This window comes from Taudactylus pleione, unplaced genomic scaffold (assembly GCF_031769625.1).
Source record: "Taudactylus pleione unplaced genomic scaffold, aTauple2 ptg001078l, whole genome shotgun sequence".
NCBI lineage: Eukaryota > Metazoa > Chordata > Amphibia > Anura > Myobatrachidae > Taudactylus > Taudactylus pleione.
The window spans coordinates 14,719-33,783 of NW_028285479.1; the positions used below are offsets into that span (position 1 = coordinate 14,719).

Here is a 19,065-nt window from a genome sequence, read left to right on the forward strand (position 1 = left end):
TGTGTGAGGCTTTGTGCCACGAGGCAGCAGATACGTTATATATGGCACCTGAGATTATGTTACCTGGATAAGTGAACTTCCCGCCACACAGCGCTTCACAATTACTCAGTAATTAATCAGACAAACACCCCACAATATAAATCGTGTCCAGCTTCAGCAATCTCTATGTATTTGTGGTCACTGCTGGAAACCTACGCTGACCCAAGTACTGCTATGGAGCGTATTGAATGTGTAGGTCAGGTGTGTAAATTATTATATTATATTAGTGATCATCAGCCCTTGTGTTTTATCCTCTATAGACATTGTCTGAATCGAGGCTTCACAGACATCACAAGCATCTGCTGTGCCCTGGGAGATCATGCCTACCCGAGCCAAACAGGTAATGCCACTGGTTACTGGGTGAGGAACTCCTCTCTCCTCCTCCCTCCTCATCCTCTCCCTTTCACCCCCACATCCCAGAGGTGCCCTAAGACATTGGCATACACTGAGCTCATTGTCATGTACACGGTTTTGATCTGTGTAACATTCTTTGTCAGCTCTAAAGCTGCACACACACACAACGATTTTGTTACCAACGATTTTATGAACAATTTTATGTCAGATTTTTTAAAGTGTAATGAACGATTTTTTTTGAACTACAAACGATTTTTGCACATTCCCTTAATGAAAATCGTTGAGTTGACAAGTCTGACAGAACTACAAACGTGAACGCGCATGAACGATTATCGTTCATCGTTTGACTTTGAAAGTGAAAGATTTTTTCAAACGATATCGTTTAACGATAATTGTTCAAAAAATCGTTGTGTGTGTGTATGCAGCTTAAGGGGTATATTTACTAAAGGTTGATTTTAATGGGTTTCTGGGGCTTAATCAAACATTTACTAACAGACAATTTTTATTTAGTTTTTTAAGTATTAGTAAATGTGTGATTTAGCTTCAGAAACGCAACATCAATGTTAATAGATTTTGATCGATTAAAATTGACCTTTAGTAAATATACCCCTAAGACTGTTTTGAGTAGTTTGAGATATTCAAGCTACCGTATCTGGCACCAACAATCATTCCAAGGTCAGTCACTTACATCACATTTCTACCCCATACTGGTTTTTGGTCTGAATAACAACTGAACCTCCTGACCATGTATGCATTCAGTTACTGCCACATGATCAGCTGACATAATATTTGCATTATGAGCAGGTGCAGCTAATAATGTGTGATTATGTGAGTACACTTTCTGCTACATCATCTAAGGCAACTAACTTTCTGATAATGCCATAATTTGTCCCATTTCCCGGCCCCTGAGGCGTCCTGTTCTGTTTTCCAACCCCTGCAGCATTTTGTTCCGCTTCCTGCTCGCCGCGGCGTTGTGTTACTTTTCCCAGCCCCTGAGAAATGATTGTTTGTAAGGGAAGACACGTTCTATATAAAACCCTGTGTTCCGGCACCTTTGACCAGTTTCTTCCCTGATCTTATGATGGAGATTGTGTGTGTGTGTGTCTGTCTGTGTGTGTCTGTGTGTCTGTCTGTCTGTCTCGTTATCCTGCTCTGGGGAGGCTGCATGTTCTGTATTATCACATTGTTCTGTCTTTGCAGAGCGTGGCTCCAGTTCTTCCCTGATCTTATGATGGAGATCTTGTGTTACTGTGTGTGTGTGTATTACTGTGTGTGTGTGTGTGTGTGTGTGTGTGTTACTGTGTGTGTGTGTGTGTTACTGTGTGTGTGTGATACGTTCTCCTGCTCTGGGGAGGCTGCATGTTCTGTATTATCACATTGTTCTGTCTTTGCAGAGCGTGGCTCCAGGTCTGACTCAGAAGCAAAGTGTCCCCAAACAGACAAAGGCCACTTCCAGGCGGAGGGTGAGACGATCTTATACTGAGATAAACCTTGCTATAGCCCAGAGTAATATTACTATGTAAGGGTAATATTTACTCTCTACTGTAACTTACATGGATATTAGATGTCACTGATACTTTGATTTGACCAAATTACAGGCCACGGAGATCCAAGGTGACTTCTAATATCCATATTCTTTTACAGTGTACTGTACATAGGGCCTGATTCAGACCCGGTCGCAAGCGCTGAGCGCTCGCAACCGGGTCGATGGTGGCCCAGAGCGCATGCGCGAGACCCGTCGCTCCGGGTCTCGCACCAAAGGGGGCGTGCTGTCAATGTTGAGTGACAGCACGCCCCCTTTGGTGGTCGGGTCGGGGGGGTGGCTGCCCAGACAGAGGCGTTCCCATGGGAACGCCTACCGTTTGGGGGCGGCCCCACTGACATCACAAATGATGTCAGTGGGAGAGCTTTCGGCTCTGCTTGAGCCGAAAGCTCTCTGGGGCTTGCGGCCACGAGACCCTACCACAAGGGTATCGTTGCAAGCCCGATGGTCACGATGGTCTTGACCATCATCCTGGCCGCTCACATTATCTGTGGGTGGCAACACACAGCAATGCGAGCGGCCAGGAGGCCGCTCCATAAAAACAAAAAAAGACGCCCTGATTCAGAGCGAGCGCTCTTTCAGTGCGTCCAGCCCTTAATCAGGGCCATAGGCCCTCATTCAGAGCCGTACGCTCTGAGCAGAGCGCTCGCTCTGAATGAGGGCCTGGCTCCATTTTCATGGAGCGTCCTCCTGGACGCTCGTATAGCTGTGGGTCACCACCCACAGGCTATACGAGCTATACAGGCTATACGAGCGTGCATTGTGATGGTCGCGATGGTCGAGACCATCGCGACCATCGAATTTGCGAGCCGGAGCCTGCGCTTGAGTTTCTCAACTGCAAGCTCCGGAGTGATTTTGGCTCTATCAGAGCCAAAATCACTCCCACTGACATCACTAGTGATGTCAGTGGGCCGGCTTCTGACGGGAGGCGTTCCCGTGGGAACGCCCCCGTCAGGGAGGCACGCCCCCGGCACGCCCACCAAATCAACATTGACAGCACGCCCCCTTTGATCGGACACAACGAGCGAAGGACTTTCCTTCGCTCGTCGCGTCTGGCGCATGCGCACGACGGAGCTCCCTCCGTCGTGCGCATGCTCAGTCCATAACATCGACCCACTTGCGAGCGGACAGCCGCTCGCGAGTGGGTCTGAATCAGGCCCATAGTTCATTATTCCCCATAAGACACAAGTACCTTTTGAAGTATAAGCGATGAAATCAGAATTGCTTTTATACAGATATGATTGTCAAGAGTTTATACCTATAGTAACATCACTTGTGTATTATAAACTTATAATTATAGAGATTTGTCCTCATTTCTAGGAGCATTGTGATTACAAATTATTCCAGATATGTCACTAGCCAATGTGATTGGGGTGTGGTCACCTCTCTAGGCCCATGTGATTGGGGTGTGGGCACCTCCCTAGGCCCATGTGATTGCGTTGTGGGCACCTCCCTAGGCCCATGTGATTGGGGTGTGGGCACCTCACTAGGCCCATGTGATTGCGGTGTAGGCACCTCCCTAGGCCCATGTGATTGCGGTGTGGGCACCTCCCTAGGCCCATGTGATTGGGGTGTGGGCACCTCCCTAGGCCCATGTGATTGCGGTGTGGGCACCTCTCTAGGCCCATGTGATTGCGGTGTGGGCACCTCTCTAGGCCCATGTGATTGGGGTGTGGGCACCTCCCTAGGCCCATGTGATTGGGGTGTGGGCACCTCCCTAGGCCCATGTGATTGCGGTGTGGGCACCTCTCTAGGCCCATGTGATTGGGGTATGGGCACCTCTCTAGGCCCATGTGATTGGGGTATGGGCACCTCTCTAGGCCCATGTGATTGGGGTGTGGGCACCTCCCTAGGCCCATGTGATTGGGGTGTGGGCACCTCCCTAGGCCCATGTGATTGTGGTGTGGGCACCTCTCTAGGCCCATGTGATTGGGGTGTGGGCACCTCTCTAGGCCCATGTGATTGGGGTGTGGGCACCTCTCTAGGCCCATGTGATTGGGGTGTGGGCACTTCCCTAGGCCCATGTGATTGCGGTGTGGGCACCTCCCTAGGCCCATGTGATTGGGGTGTGGTCACCTCTCTAGGCCCATGTGATTGGGGTGTGAGCACCTCCCTAGGCCCATGTGATTGGGGTGTGGGCACCTCTCTCTGTCTGTGCTGTATAGTAGAAGGAGGAACAGTTCCCTCAGTAACTAGTTAGCCACGGGGTGCTCCCATGTAGGATCACTGTTATGAGGGTGTATTATGGGCATGTAGATATAATTGCTAGTTGTGCAGAGCTGTACAGTAGCATAAATGCACATAACTCTGCTTACGGGTAACGATCCGCATTTATATCCGTGAGACTCTGATTCGCACCCACAGTCTTCAGGTGTGTGTCCGTCTCTCTGCTCTCAAATTCACTTTATTAATGTATTTGCATTCGTTAGGATGAAGATGACTCCACAGACATGGGGGATGGAGCGGATGAATGGACACAGGCCAAGACCCTGGTTAAGCCACCAGACCAGCTAGAATTAACGGAGGCTGTGAGTATTATTATTATTACATGTGCCAAATAATATTTCTTCTTCTTCAGGGTCCATAGGCTCCACAGGGAGACCTTAGGGTGTAGGATGGATCTGGATCCCGGGCACCACGCAGTTAAAGCTTTTGCTCCCAGGATGCACTGGTCCATCCTCCCTATATCCTGCACCCGAGCCAGAGACACCTTGGTTATAGTTGGTGCCCGGCCGGAGTCGGGTCACTGTGAACGCAGAGGGGCTGATTAGCAGTTCCAAAGCTAATTTTATTTTTATGATTTGGATAGTTTTTCTTCCATTAGAGCGCGCAGCAGCACACTGTCCACAGGACGTCTGCGCTGCCGCTCCATCACCCCGCCGGCGCCGGTGTCTTAGCGGGACATCCCGGACTGCGGACGGACGTACGGAGACAGGTAAGAGTGGGTCCCCGCTTGCGTATTAGCAGTTCTGCCTCCGGTCTCTGGGGACAGACCGGATGTGCTGACTGTGGAAGCAGGCACACAATACGCTGCTCTCCACTACACCACCAGGGACTTTTATTTGGCTGTGGGAGCCAGCGTCCCGGGGGTTAATCGTCAGCCAGGGGAGACAGCCTTCCCGGTTTTAGTGGCTCCTCCCCTCAGCTCAGCGCGCCTTTCCATTGTGGTCTGGCTTTGCTGAGCTGTTTCCTCCTGTGGCCACGCCCCCTCTGAGGTCTCCGGCGGCCATTTTATTGGATGGTGAACTCGCAGATCTCTCTGGCCAGCGTGTGGTCCAGTCCCCCTGTATACATCTCCCTTGGGTTGGTGTATGCAGCACTATACCCTTCCCAGACACTGACTCTGGGCAGGTGACTGTAGTGCCACGTTGCAGTATACTTCCTGCATTGTATGTGACTTATGCTAGCGCTGCCTGTCTGTGTCTTTGTTTCCTAACTCTCAGCATATATCTATACCTCTAATTCTGCCCTAATACAGGTGTAGTTAAGGTGGGTCTTAAAACTCACATATATAAAAGATAATATTTGTGAGGTCTGACACATACTGTTGTGTGCTGCATTGTGCCATATTTAGGCAAAGTGCTCCAGCAGCTTATCCAAGTGTCAGTCAGGACCAGTGTTTTTCTTCGGACTACTACCTGATCAGCTGATACGGGTGTTTTCAGTGGTTTTCCTGTGCCTCACATTTATAGAACGAAGGGCCTGATTCAGAGCCGGACGCTCGCTCTGAATCAGGGCCCTCCTACCTGAAAATGGAGCGGCCTCCTGGCCGCTCGCATAGCTGTGGGTGACCACCCACAGCATATGCAAGCGGCCAAAAAGATGGCCATCGGGCTTGCGACGAGACCCTGCGGTAGGGTCTCGGTGACCGCAAGCCCTGGAGTGATTTTGGCTCTATCAGAGCCAAAATCACTCCCACTGACATCACTAGTGATGTCAGTGGGCCCGGACCCAGACGGTAGGCGTTCCCATGGGAACGCCTCCGTCTGGCAGCCATGCCCCCGGCACGTCCACAAAAGTGGGCGTGCTGTCAGTCACCATCGACAGCACGCCCCCTTTGGTGCGAGACCCGGAGCGACAGCTTGGCTGTCGCTGTCCGGGTCTCGCGCATGTGCACGACGGAGCTCCCTCCGTCGTGCGCATGCGCATTGGGGTAACATCGACCCGCTTGCGTGCGTCCTGCGCTGAATGACCCCCCTAAGTATTTGTGAGGTTTTTGTCACATACAGTTACAGTGCCATATTTGGGCTGTGTGCTCCTGCAGCTTACCCAGGCATAAGACAGGACCAGTATATTGCTTCCTACTATTATCCTACATGCACGTTGGTTGCATTATACCCAGTGCCATATTGTGTGCCATTTACTCTGCAGCTATGTCTAGCAAAGACAGGAGTATATACAGGCATCTGTCCCCATACTGCCATCAGGCCAGTTATGGGCTGTAGGCTTAAGTGAGAACGATTTGATAAGGGATATATATATATAACCTGGGCTCCTAGTGGATCCGGCTGTATAATCCCCGAGGGGGTTATCACAGCAGGACGTAATTCCCCCTTTGGGGTTGTCACATCAGGTTCAGTCGATAAAGGTACCTCCTGTACCCCCACCATTGGTAGACGTACTCTCTAACTCACTGCAGAGTCTGAGGTTTCATCTAATGCCTTTCAAACCATGTTGCAAGGTGGGAAACCTCTACCCAGTAAATCCTTTACACGTCCTGTGTTATCGTCACAGTCCACGCACAGATACTGGTCTCTCTAACCCTGACTCCCCTCCGGAGGAGGATGAGAGTCGGTCATAAATTAATATTCCTGCCTTGGTGCGAGCTGTCAGATCCATCTTATTAGTAGAAGATGACGAGCCAGCCCCTAAATCCAAGCACCCTCTGTACAAACGACAGAAAGTAGCCTCAAGCAGAATTCCCTCTATGGGATCATCTAGCTGAACTCATGGCTGCAGCCTGGCAATCGCCTGGTAAGAGGTTTCATACTGACCTCACGTTACTCTTTTCTTGTGGCTCATTGTGCAATATGGGAAACACCCTCTGCGGTGGATTCACATGTTACACGTTTAATTAAACGCGCTACATTGCCTATTCCTACAGTTACTTCCTTGAAGGACCCTTCGTATAGGAAAGTAGAAGCTTGCCTGAAATCGATATACTCTCTTTCAGGGGATGGTGCCCGTCCAACCATGGTTATTGCATGAGTGGCTAAAGCTATAGAGAGCTGGGCTGACGCACTTGAAGACTCTTTTTCCCTCAGATGCTTCTAGGGATCAGATATCTTTTTTTGCTCTCATTCGAGATGCAGTTTCCTGTTTTGGAAAAGTGACATTAGATGCCAGTCTCCAAACCTCCAAAGTCTCGGCCACGGCTGTGTCTGCCCGCCGTACCCTGTGGCTACACACATGGAAGGCAGATGCGGATTCCAAGAAAGCCTAGAAGGGATACCCTACAATGGGGAGATCTTGTTGGGCTCAGTCCTTGACAAGATTGTAACTACTTCAGGTCAGTCCTTTCCTAGGCAGTCTGCTTCCACTAGAGCCGCCAAACCCAGGACAAAGCGGACCTGGAACACTAGACGTCCTGCTTCAAAGCCCAAGGATAAACCCTCAGCCTGGTGGGACGGGCCTCCCTCTGGGATATCCCAGAGTGGGAGGCCGACTTCTTCAGTTCGCCCAGTACTCGTGTCAAAACACCACAGATACTTGGGTAAGAGAAGTGGTCTCAAATGGTTACGCCCTCTCATTTCTCAGACGGTCTCCCCACCAGTTTTTTCTACACAGGCCCTCATTCAGACCCGAACAAGGCCCTACAAATCCAGAAAGCCATGCAGTCCTTGCTGCAAGCAGGGGTAATTGTGCCAGTCCCACTATCTCAGTGAGGGACTGGTTATTATTCTACTCTTTCTGGTTCAGAAGCCGAATGGGTCTCATCGGCCTATCCTCAACCTCAGATCCTTGAACAAATTCCTAAGGGTGCCAAAGTTCAGGATGGTAACCCTACGCTCCATCATCCTAGCTATGGAGCCTGGGAACTTTATAGTATCTGGATATTCAGGACGCGTACCTACAGGTACCGATTTGCTGTACTACGGCAACACTTCCAATATCAGGCTCTGCACTTTGGACTTTCCACAGCTCCACGGGTGTTTACCAAATGTATGGCTATCAGGGCGGCCCACCTGCGCAGTCAGGGTGTCCGACTGTTTCCATACCTGGACGACCTCCTGCTCCTAGCAAGATCCCCAGAAGTGCTTCACCGCCGTCTGTAGTTAACCATTGCTTTCCTGCACAAGCACGGATGGTTGATCAACTGGAAAAAACTCTCCCTGGATCCCTCACAGAGAATGATTCATCTGGGAGCCCTGCTAGATTTTCAGGGTCAGAGAATCTTTCTGACATCAGACAAGATCTCCACACTTCAACTGCGAGTGCACAAATGTCTCCACAGTCGCCGAGTGTCGATCCACTCAGCAATGCAGGTTCTGGGATCCATGGTGTCTGCCTTCGACATGGTGGAATATGCTCAGTTCCATTTCATGCCATTGCAAAGGCTGATCCTCTCCAGGTAGAACGGATTCCCACCATCGGATCAAACCTCAGACAATGGTGCTCTCTCCAGAGGTGTGTCTGTCTCTGTCTTAGTGGCTTCAGACATCTCATCTAACCAATGATCGCCCCTTTTGGTTCCCAGACTGGGTAATCCTAACGGACGCCAATCTCCCGGGTTGGTGCGCAGTGACCAGTCCACGCTTCTTTTAGGACTGTTGGACATCGGTTGAATCAACCCTGCCAATCAGCATATTGGAACTTCGAACTGTCTACAGGGCCCTCAACCTGGCCCAGCACATACTTCACAGAAAACCTGTATAGGTTCAGTCCGACAATGCCACAAAAGTGGCTTACATCGACCATCAAGGAGGCACTTGAAGTTGGGCAGCAATGACAGAAGTGTCATGCATTCTGACATGGGCCGAGGGTCACCTCCCGGCCATCTCTGCAGTGTTCATTCCGGGAGTTCTCAAATGGGAAGCAGGCTTTCTCAGCCGTCACAACGTGCATCCCGGGGAACGGTCGCTTCTCCAAGAGGTGTTTTAACACCTAGTGAACAGATGGGGCCTCTCAGAGGTGGACCTCATGACCTCCCGACACAATCACAAACTGCTAGTGAGAACATGAGATGCCGAGGCAACCTTTGTAGACGCACCAATGAAGTGGACCTTCCAGTTTGCGTACCTATTCCTTCCAGCCCCCCTTCTTCCTCAAGTTCTTCTGAAGTTCAAACAAGACGGAGGCACTGTCCTGCTGGTGACTCCAGCTTGGCCCAGACGTCGCTAGTACTCAGATCTTCAGAGTCTCTCCATCAACACTCCGTTCCTGCTATCTCAACGTCCGGACCTGTTGTCTCAAGGTCCTTGCCTTTACCCGTACCTTGGTCGTCTGTCTTTGACGGCGTGGCTCTCGAGACATCCGTCCTGGGTCAAAAGGATTCTCTAGCTCTGTAGTGAACACTATGCTCCGAGCGCGTAAGCCAGCCTCTGCTCGGATCTACCACAGAGTGTGGTGTACATATATCCATTGGCGTTGTACCAGAAACTACAACCCTCAAGTGGCCTTCCTTCAAGCTGGATTGGACCTTGGACTTCTCCTTGCTTAACTGAAAGTTCATGCCTCTGCTCTATCCATTTGGTTCCAGCGTAGACTTGCTCCACTACCGGATGTCCATACCTTCCTCCAGGGTGTCCTCCGGATTCAACCTCCCTTTATCCCTCCAGTGGTTCCATGGGCTTTGTCAGTAGTGTCCTCCATTTGAACCCCTGGATTCTGTAGAACTCAAGTGGTTCACAGCGAAGACTCTTTTTTTCTTATGGCTATTGCATCTGCCAGGAGGGTGTCAGAATTGGGGGCACTCCCCTGTCGTTGTCCCCCTTTCTGATATTTCACCAGAACAGGGCTGTGCTTCGCACTCGCCCTGAGTTTCTTCCTAAGGTGGTTTCTAATTTCCATATAAATCAGGAAATTATAGTACCTGCCTTTCAGTCACCAGACCTCTCGGCTGGTGGGGCCTCATTGGATGTGGTCCGCGCTCTCAGGATTTATGTGGACCGTACCAGTTCCCTTCGGAAATTTAACTCCTTGTGCTCTATGGATTTCACAAAAATAGGATGGCCAGCCAATAAACAAACATTGGCCCGGTGGCTTCATATGACTATCTCAGAGGCTTACACACAGGCAGGCCTGCCTGTTCCAGCTTCTGTTACTGCTCATTCTACTCAGTCTGCGGGCGCCTCGTTGTGGCGCCTCGTCTGTTCAGCTTTGTAAGGCGGCCACGTGGTGTTCAAATCAGACCTTTCTAAGGTTCTATGCATTTGATACCTTGGCCTCTCAGGATTCTTCCTTTGGGCGCCAGATTCTCCTTGCAAGAGCGTTCCCACCCTTAAAAGGACTGCTTTGGGACATCCCCAAGGTCTCCCTGTGGTGCCTATGGACCCTGAAGAAGAAAATGAGAGTTCTGGTAAGAACTTACCTTTATTATCTCTCTTTCTTCGAAGTCCATAAGGTCCACAGGGCACCCGCCCTGACGCACCTGGCTTCATATGGTCTATCTTCTGGTCACCGATTTCCCGTCTCCTTCTCTGTGAGAGTGATTCTTCAGTGTCCCAGTCTTCCTTCTCTCTTATCCTCCTCCGGCCTTTGGCTGCTTACCAACTGAGGACCCTCTAGCTCGGGGGCGGGGTATAGGGACCAGTGTATCCTGGGAGCAAAAGCTTTAACTGCGTGGTACCCGGGATCCAGATCCAACCTACACACCAAGGTCCCCCTGTGGACCCTATGGAATTCGAAGAAAGATAGTTAACAACGGTAAGTTCGTAGACCCCCATACATATAGTGTCCTAGCACCCAAACTAGAAATAAAATGTACAGTATTCCCCAATTGATAGAATGTAATGTAAATGAAGAGGGAGGAGGGATGTCCTATTTCTTTCCCAGCAGGTTATCACCCCCTGCACAGAGCGCTGCATTACATTGTGCTGTGCAGGATGGGTACAATGCCATATATCACCCCTGCACAGAGCGCTGCATTACATTGTGCTGTGCAGGATGGGTACAGTGCCATATATCGCACCCAGCAGGTTATCACCCCCTGCACAGAGCGCTGCATTACATTGTGCTGTGCAGGATGGGTACAATGCCATATATCACCCCTGCACAGAGCGCTGCATTACATTGTGCTGTGCAGGATGGGTACAGTGCCACATATCGCACCCAGCAGGTTATCACCCCCATGCTCAGAGCGCTGCATTACATTGTGCTGTGCAGGATGGGTACAATGCCATATATCACACCCAGCAGGTTATCACCCCCTGCACAGAGCGCTGCATTACATTGTGCTGTGCAGGATGGGTACAGTGCCATATATCACACCCAGCAGGTTATCACCCCCTGCACAGAGCGCTGCATTACATTGTCCTGTGCAGGATGGGTACAATGCCATATTTCTACTTCAGGGTCCATAGGGGTCCACAGGGTGACCTTGGGGTATAGCTGGATCCTCGGGCACCACGGAGTTAAAGCTTTTAGCTGCTCCCAGGATGCACTTGGGTCCAACCTCCCCTATACCCCGCCCCCGAGCCACAGGCACCTCAGTTTAAGATGGTGCCCGGCCGGAGTCGGGTCACCCTGCGGGGGGGGTCTGCAGGAGCAGCCCCCTAAAGCTTTTTTAACTTAGTTAAATTTATTTATTTTTTGACTACAGTTTTTTCTTTTTCTCCAGAGCGGCAGCGATGGGCTGTCTGTACAGACGCCCACGCTGCCGCTCCTTCTCCCTGCTGGCGCCGCGACGCCAGCACTGAACTGGGGATCGCGGCGGGGGAAGCCAGAGTCTGTACTAGCCGGACTCTGGCTTCCCCCGGGACTGCTGCCGGAAGACGCCGGGGAGATCAGGTAAGCCGCGCACCGCTGATTAGCGGCGGTGCGCGGGTAATGCCTTTCATATGCAGTCCCATGCCCCCGGTCTAGGGGACAGACCGGGGGCGCTAGCGGTGGCGGCGGGCCCCCCGTCCATCGGAAGCATACCCCGCCAGACCACTAGACCACCAGGGTAATTAAGCGGCAAGCGGGATGCCGCACCCTTGGGGGTTAAATATGCTAGCCAGGGGAGGAAGCCTTCCCTGTCAGCGGCTCCTCCCCTCAGCTCAGCGCGCCTTTCAGCTCGGAGTCTGGCGTCGCTGAGCTGCAGCTACTCGGCCACTCCTCCTCTGAGGTCTCCAGCGGCCATTTTCTTACTGGCAGCGTGGATACTCTCAGGGAGCACGCGGACCGGTCCCCCTGTGTACCTCTCCCCCGACAAGGACAGTGTACACAGCGCTATAGCCCTCCCAGACACTGAATCTGGGAGGTTGATTGTAGTGGAAAGGTGCAGTGAGTATATCTTCCTGCATGGTATGTGACTTTTGCTAGTGCTGCCTGTCTGTGCTAATTTCTACTTACTGTCAGCCTGTACCTATCCCTTTCCTTCTCCTACAAGCCCTACAGGTGTGCGGGGGAAGGGTGTTTCTACTGACCTCACCTATATAGATCACGTATTTGTGAGGTCCGTCACATACAGTTGTGTGCTACACGGTGCCATATTGTGGGCTGTTGTTCAGCACACTGGTGAGTGCGCACGTTTTCTTCCTAAGTCATGTCTGAGGAGGAGATTGAGCACTCTGGGGCTCCAGCATTGTTCTCCTGCAGGCGCTGTTCTGCAGGAGTGGATAGGGAGGATTTGTCACAGGACGGCCTGTGCGGACGGTGCCAGGCGGTCCCTGGTACGTCTAAACCTCCCATTTCGCAGGAGCCACCATGGGCGATGTTTTCCCAGGTGCTGGTGTCCATCGCGGACCGTCTGTCGGTCCCGACTGCCGCCCCTACTAGGGCGTTGCCCCAGCCTGCCATCCCCCATTCCCCGGGTGTCCCACAATTATTGCAGACTCCCCCGGGGTCTCAGCCTGTTGGTCCCTATGCGGGGTTGCCAATGTATATTCAGTCCACCCCTGTGGCACAGCCGGCTGTGGTGCCGTTTCAGGCTCCTGTGACAGCTCCTCCACCCTGGGTGGATGCGCTTTCCCACACTGTCCAAGATTTGGCGGCAGCATCTTCGGCTTTTCAGTCGATGTTGCGCAGTGACGTGCCCTCCAGGGCATCTAAACGCTCAGTCATGGCACAGGCTGCGCATCTTTCGGATTCTGAGGGGTTCTCGGATGATGGTGAGGTACAGGATGACTCAGCCTCAGATGCCTCAGTCCAGGAGGTAGACACTAAGTCTTCCATCAATGTGCGGGCTCTGGTTAAGGCGGTGCGGGCTATTCTTCTGATTGAGGATGAGGCACACGCTCCCAAGTCAGGGTATCCTAGTTTTAAAAAAGCTAAGGTTACTTCTACAGCGTTCCCCTTGTCTGATCAGTTGACTGATCACATGGCGGTGGCCTGGCAGACGCCCAGTAAGCGTTTCCTGCCACAGAAACGCTTGGCGTCCAATTATCCATTCCCGGAAGCGCATTGTAAGAAATGGGAAACTCCGCCTGCAGTCGATTCCCATGTAACACGCCTCATCAGGAGTGCTACTTTGCCATTGCCGTCTATATCCTCGCTGAAGGATCCTACGGACAGGAAGGTGGAGACTTGTCTAAAGTCTATTTATTCTCTCTCAGGGGCTGTAGCCCGGCCGTCCATGGCCATCTCCTGGGTGGCCAAGGCCATTGAGGGGTGGGCCAACGCCTTGGAGGACACGTTTACGGATGAATCTCCGGACGTCCAGAGGGCGTTGTTAGGACAGATGAGAGATGCCGCCTCCTACATTGGAGAAGCATCTTTGGATGCTAGCCTGTTGACCTCTAGGGTTTCGGCGGCAGCAGTGTCTGCTCGTAGATCCTTGTGGTTGCGGTCTTGGAGAGCAGACGTGGATTCAAAGAAAGGCTTGGAGGCCTTACCTTTTAATGGGGAATTACTATTTGGTCCGGACCTGGACAAAATAGTAGATACCCTGGCAAAATCCAAGTCAGCCTTCCTCCCTTCAGCTACTACACTTGCTAAGGTCCGGAGCTCGGCGTTTCGTTCCTTTCGGGTTCAGGGCAAGGCAAAGGGTCAGTCCTTCCCGAGGACTTCCTGGGTGCGGACTGCACCCAAGACCGCCTCAAAGCCAAAGAAGCAAGCCTGGAGTGCTAGGCGCCCTTCTTCCAAGCCAGAAGATAAGCCTTCTGCGTGATGGGACGGGCCTCCCTCTGGGGGACCCCAGAGTGGGAGGCCGACTTCTTCAATTCGCCCAGTGCTGGCACAATACCACCACGGATGCCTGGGTGCGAGAAGTGGTCTCCCAGGGGTACGCCCTGTCTTTTCGGCACAGGCCGCCTTGCCAGTTTTTTTGCACAAGTCCTTCTCAGGACAAAACCAAGGCCTTGCAGGTTCAGGAAGCCATAGAGGCCTTGCTGACGGCGGGGGTCATTATACCCGTACCACAGTCTCAACGTGGGATGGGGTATTACTCTACGCTGTTTCTGGTGCAGAAACCCAATGGCTCTCATCGCCCCATCCTCAATTTGAAGTCCCTGAACAGGTTTCTCGGGGTTCCCAAATTCAGGATGGAAACTTTGCGTTCCATCATACTGGCGATGGAACCGGGGGATTATATGGTCTCCCTGGATATCCAGGACGCCTACCTCCATGTGCCTATAGCAACATTGCACCAACGGTTTCTGCGGTTTGCTATTCTCCACAACCACTACCAATTCAGGGCTCTACCCTTTGGTCTCTCCACGGCACCAAGGGTATTTACCAAGGTGATGGCGGTCATGGCGGCTCACCTTCGGAGCCAGGGGATACGGTTGCTACCGTATCTAGACGACCTCCTCTTGCTGGCAAGCTCCCCGGAAGTACTGATCCAGCATCTCCACCTGACGGTCGCTTGTCTACAGGCGCACGGCTGGTTGATCAACTGGAAGAAATCCTCCCTCATCCCATCACAACGGATGGTTCATTTGGGGGCCCTGCTGGACTCTCGTCAGCAACGGATTTTTCTGACTCCAGAGAAGGTCTCCTCCTTACAGCTGCGGATTCACAGTTGTCTGAGCAGTGGCAGAGTGTCGGTGCACTCAGCGATGAGAGTTTTGGGGTCCATGGTGTCGGCATTCGACATGGTGGAGTTTGCCCAGTTCCATTCCAGGCCCCTGCAGGGGCTGATTCTTTCAGAATGGAACGGATTGCCACACAGGATCCGCTCTCAGATGCTGGTGTTGTCCTCAGAGGTGCGTCTGTCCCTAGCCTGGTGGCTGCAGACAGCGCATCTCCTGGAGGGGCGCCCCTTTTGGATCCCGGAATGGGTTCTGCTCACGACAGATGCCAGTCTCCGGGGTTGGGGGGCGGTGACAGGCTCCTTGTCACTTCAGGGTCGTTGGTCGGCGGAGGAAGCGATTCTTCCCATCAACATCCTGGAACTGCGGGCAGTATACAGAGCCCTGCAGTCGTCCGGCACCGCTCTTCACGGAAGGGCCGTTCAGGTGCAGTCAGACAACGCCACCACGGTGGCGTACATCAATCACCAGGGAGGGACTCGCAGTCGAGCTGCGATGTCGGAGGTGTCCCGCGTCCTGGCTTGGGCGGAGCGCTATCTTCCAGCTCTCTCGGCAGTTTTCATCCCAGGAGTCCTCAATTGGGAGGCAGACTTCCTCAGCCGTTACGATGTGCATCCCGGGGAATGGTCGCTTCATCCAGAGGTATTCCAACTACTCGTGGACAAGTGGGGGCTGCCAGAGCTGGACCTGATGGCGTCCCGTTACAATCACAAGCTGCCTGTGTACGGGTCAAGGACAAGGGACGCAGGCGCAAGTCTGATAGACGCGCTGTCGGTGAAATGGCTGTTTCAACTGGCTTACTTGTTCCCTCCGATATCTCTGCTGCCTCGGGTCCTGCGCAAGTTCAAACAGGACGGAGGCACACTGATCCTGGTGGCCCCAGCGTGGCCCAGAAGGCCGTGGTACTCCGATCTGCGGAGCCTGTCCATCGACGCTCCGTACCTCCTACCTCAACGGCGGGACCTGTTGTCTCAGGGGCCCTGTCTTCACCCGGATCTGGGTCGACTATCTTTGACGGCGTGGCTCTTGAGACAGCCGTCCTGAGGTCTCGGGGCTTTTCTAGCTCCGTTATTACCACCATGCTGAGGGCGCGCAAGCCTGCTTCCGCGAGGATCTATCACAGAGTGTGGCACACTTACTTTCAGTGGTGCGAGGCCAGAAACTATGATCCCCAGGTGTTCCGAGTTTCGCGTATTCTGGCTTTCCTTCAGTCCGGTTTGGATTTAGGATTACGTCTTTCTTCACTGAAGGTACACGTGTCTGGTCTGTCGGTGTGGTTCCAGCGCAGGATCGCTGCTATGCCGGACGTACACACCTTTTTCCAGGGTGTTTTGAGAATCCAGCCTCCCTTTGTGCCACCTGTGGCCCCGTGGGATTTGGCGGTGGTTCTTAGGGCCTTACAGGGTCCTCCTTTTGAGCCCTTGGAGTCAGTGGAGCTCAAGTGGCTAACTTTTAAAACTGTTTTCCTCTTGGCAATTGCTTCTGCCAGGAGGGTTTCAGATTTGGGGGCGCTTTCTTGTCGTCCCCCTTTTCTGATTTTTCATCAGGACAGAGCGGTGCTTCGCACTCGTCCTGATTTCCTGCCTAAGGTGGTTTCCAGGTTCCACATTAATCAGGAAATTGTTGTACCAGCCTTTCAGTCACCTGATCTTTCGGCTGGGGAGACTTCCTTAGACGTTGTAAGGGCACTCCAGGTTTATGTGGACCGGACTAGTTCTGTGAGGAAGTCGGATTCTTTGTTTATCCTCTTTGGTTTTCACAAGAGGGGTTGGCCTGCCAACAAACAGACTCTAGCCCGTTGGCTTCGTTCTGTTATTATTGAGGCTTATGTGCAGGAGGGTTTACCTGTTCCAGCCTCTGTTAAGGCTCATTCCACTCGGTCCGTGGGCCCTTCTTGGGCTGCTAGCCGTGACGCCTCTGCTGTTCAGCTCTGTAAGGCGGCCACCTGGTCTTCCATTCAGACCTTTTTGAGGTTCTATGCGTTTGACACCTTTGCCTCTCAGGATGCATCCTTTGGGCGCCGGGTTCTCCTATCAGCACAGGAGCGTCCCCGCCCTTAGTTGGACTGCTTTGGGACATCCCCAAGGTCACCCTGTGGACCCCTATGGACCCTGAAGTAGAAAACAAGAGATATGGTAAGAACTTACCTTTGTTATCTCTGTTTCTACGAAGTCCATAGGGTCCACAGGGCACCCGCCCTGACGCACCTGGCTTCATATGGGCTCTGTGACTGGTCACCGGTTTTCCGTCTCCCATTTCTGTGAGTATGGTTCTTGTGTGTTCCAGTCTTCCTTCTCTCTGTTTCGTCTCCTCCTCCGGCCTGGGCTGCTTATCAACTGAGGTGCCTGTGGCTCGGGGGCGGGGTATAGGGGAGGTTGGACCCAAGTGCATCCTGGGAGCAGCTAAAAGCTTTAACTCCGTGGTGCCCGAGGATCCAGGATCCAGCTATACCCCAAGGTCACCCTGTGGACCCTATGGACTTCGTAGAAACAGAGATAACAAAGGTAAGTTCTTACCATATCTCTTGTTATCACACCGAGCAGGTTATCACCCCCTGCACAGAGCGCTGCATTACATTGTGCTGTGCAGGATGGGTACAATGCCATATATCACACCCAGCAGGTTATCACCCCCTGCACAGAGCGCTGTATTACATTGTGCTGTGCAGGATGGGTACAATGCCATATATCACCCCCTGCACAGAGCGCTGTATTACATTGTGCTGTGCAGGATGGGTGCAATGCCATATATCACACCCAGCAGGTTATCACCCCCTGCACAGAGCGCTGCATTACATTGTGCTGTGCAGGATGGGTACAATGCCATATATCACACCCAGCAGGTTATCACCCCCTGCACAGAGCGCTGTATTACATTGTGCTGTGCAGGATGGGTACAGTGCCATATACCACCCCCTGCACAGAGCGTGCATTACATTGTGCTGTGCAGGATGGGTACAATGCCATATATCACCCCTGCACAGAGCGCTGCATTACATTGTGCTGTGCAGGATGGGTACAATGCCATATATCAACCCTGCAAAGAGCGCTGCATTACATTGTGCTGTGCAGGATGGGTACAATGCCATATATCACACCCAGCAGGTTATCACCCCTGCACAGAGCGCTGCATTACATTGTGCTGTGCAGGTTGGGTACAATGCCATATATCGCACCCAGCAGGTTATCACCCCCTGCACATAGCGCTGCATTACATTGTGCTGTGCAGGATGGGTACAATGCCATATATCGCACCCAGCAGGTTATCACCCCCTGCACAGAGCGCTGCATTACATTGTGCTGTGCAGGATGGGTACAATGCCATATATCACACCCAGCAGGTTATCACCCCTGCACAGAGCGCTGCATTACATTGTGCTGTGCAGGTTGGGTACAATGCCATATATCGCACCCAGCAGGTTATCACCCCCTGCACAGAGCTCTGCATTACATTGTGCTGTGCAGGATGGGTACAGTGCCATATATCACACCCAGCAGGTTATCACCCCCTGCACAGAGCGCTGTATTACATTGTGCAGTGCAGGATGGGTACAGTGCCATATACCACCCCCTGCACAGAGCGCTGCATTACATTGTGCTGTGCAGGATGGGTACAATGCCATATATCACCCCTGCACAGAGCGCTGCATTACATTGTGCTGTGCAGGATGGGTACATTGCCATATATCACCCCTGCACAGAGCGCTGCATTACATTGTGCTGTGCAGGTTGGGTACAATGCCATATATCACACCCAGCAGGTTATCACCCCCTGCACAGAGCGCTGCATTACATTGTGCTGTGCAGGATGGGTACAGTGCCATATATCACACCCAGCAGGTTATCACTCCCTGCACAGAGCGCTGCATTACACTGTGCTGTGCAGGATGGGTACAATGCCATATATCGCACCCAGCAGGTTATCACCCCCTGCACAGAGCGCTGCATTACATTGTGCTGTGCAGGATGGGTACAATGCCATATATCACACCCAGCAGGTTATCACCCCCTGCACAGA

At 52.4% G+C, this 19,065-nt stretch overlaps 1 protein-coding gene across 1 annotated transcript in view; it reads left to right on the forward strand.

The window, feature by feature from the left end:
• Positions 1 to 297: 297 nt before the first annotated feature.
• DNAI1 (dynein axonemal intermediate chain 1) overlaps positions 298 to 19,065 on the forward strand; it is a 385,067-nt gene continuing 366,299 nt past the window's right edge. The window contains exons 1-3 of the mRNA XM_088461607.1: positions 298 to 379; positions 1,788 to 1,856; positions 4,366 to 4,464. Of these exons, the coding sequence (XP_088317733.1) occupies positions 359 to 379; positions 1,788 to 1,856; positions 4,366 to 4,464 (189 nt within the window). The 5' untranslated portion in view covers positions 298 to 358. The remainder of the gene's footprint in view (positions 380 to 1,787; positions 1,857 to 4,365; positions 4,465 to 19,065) is intronic.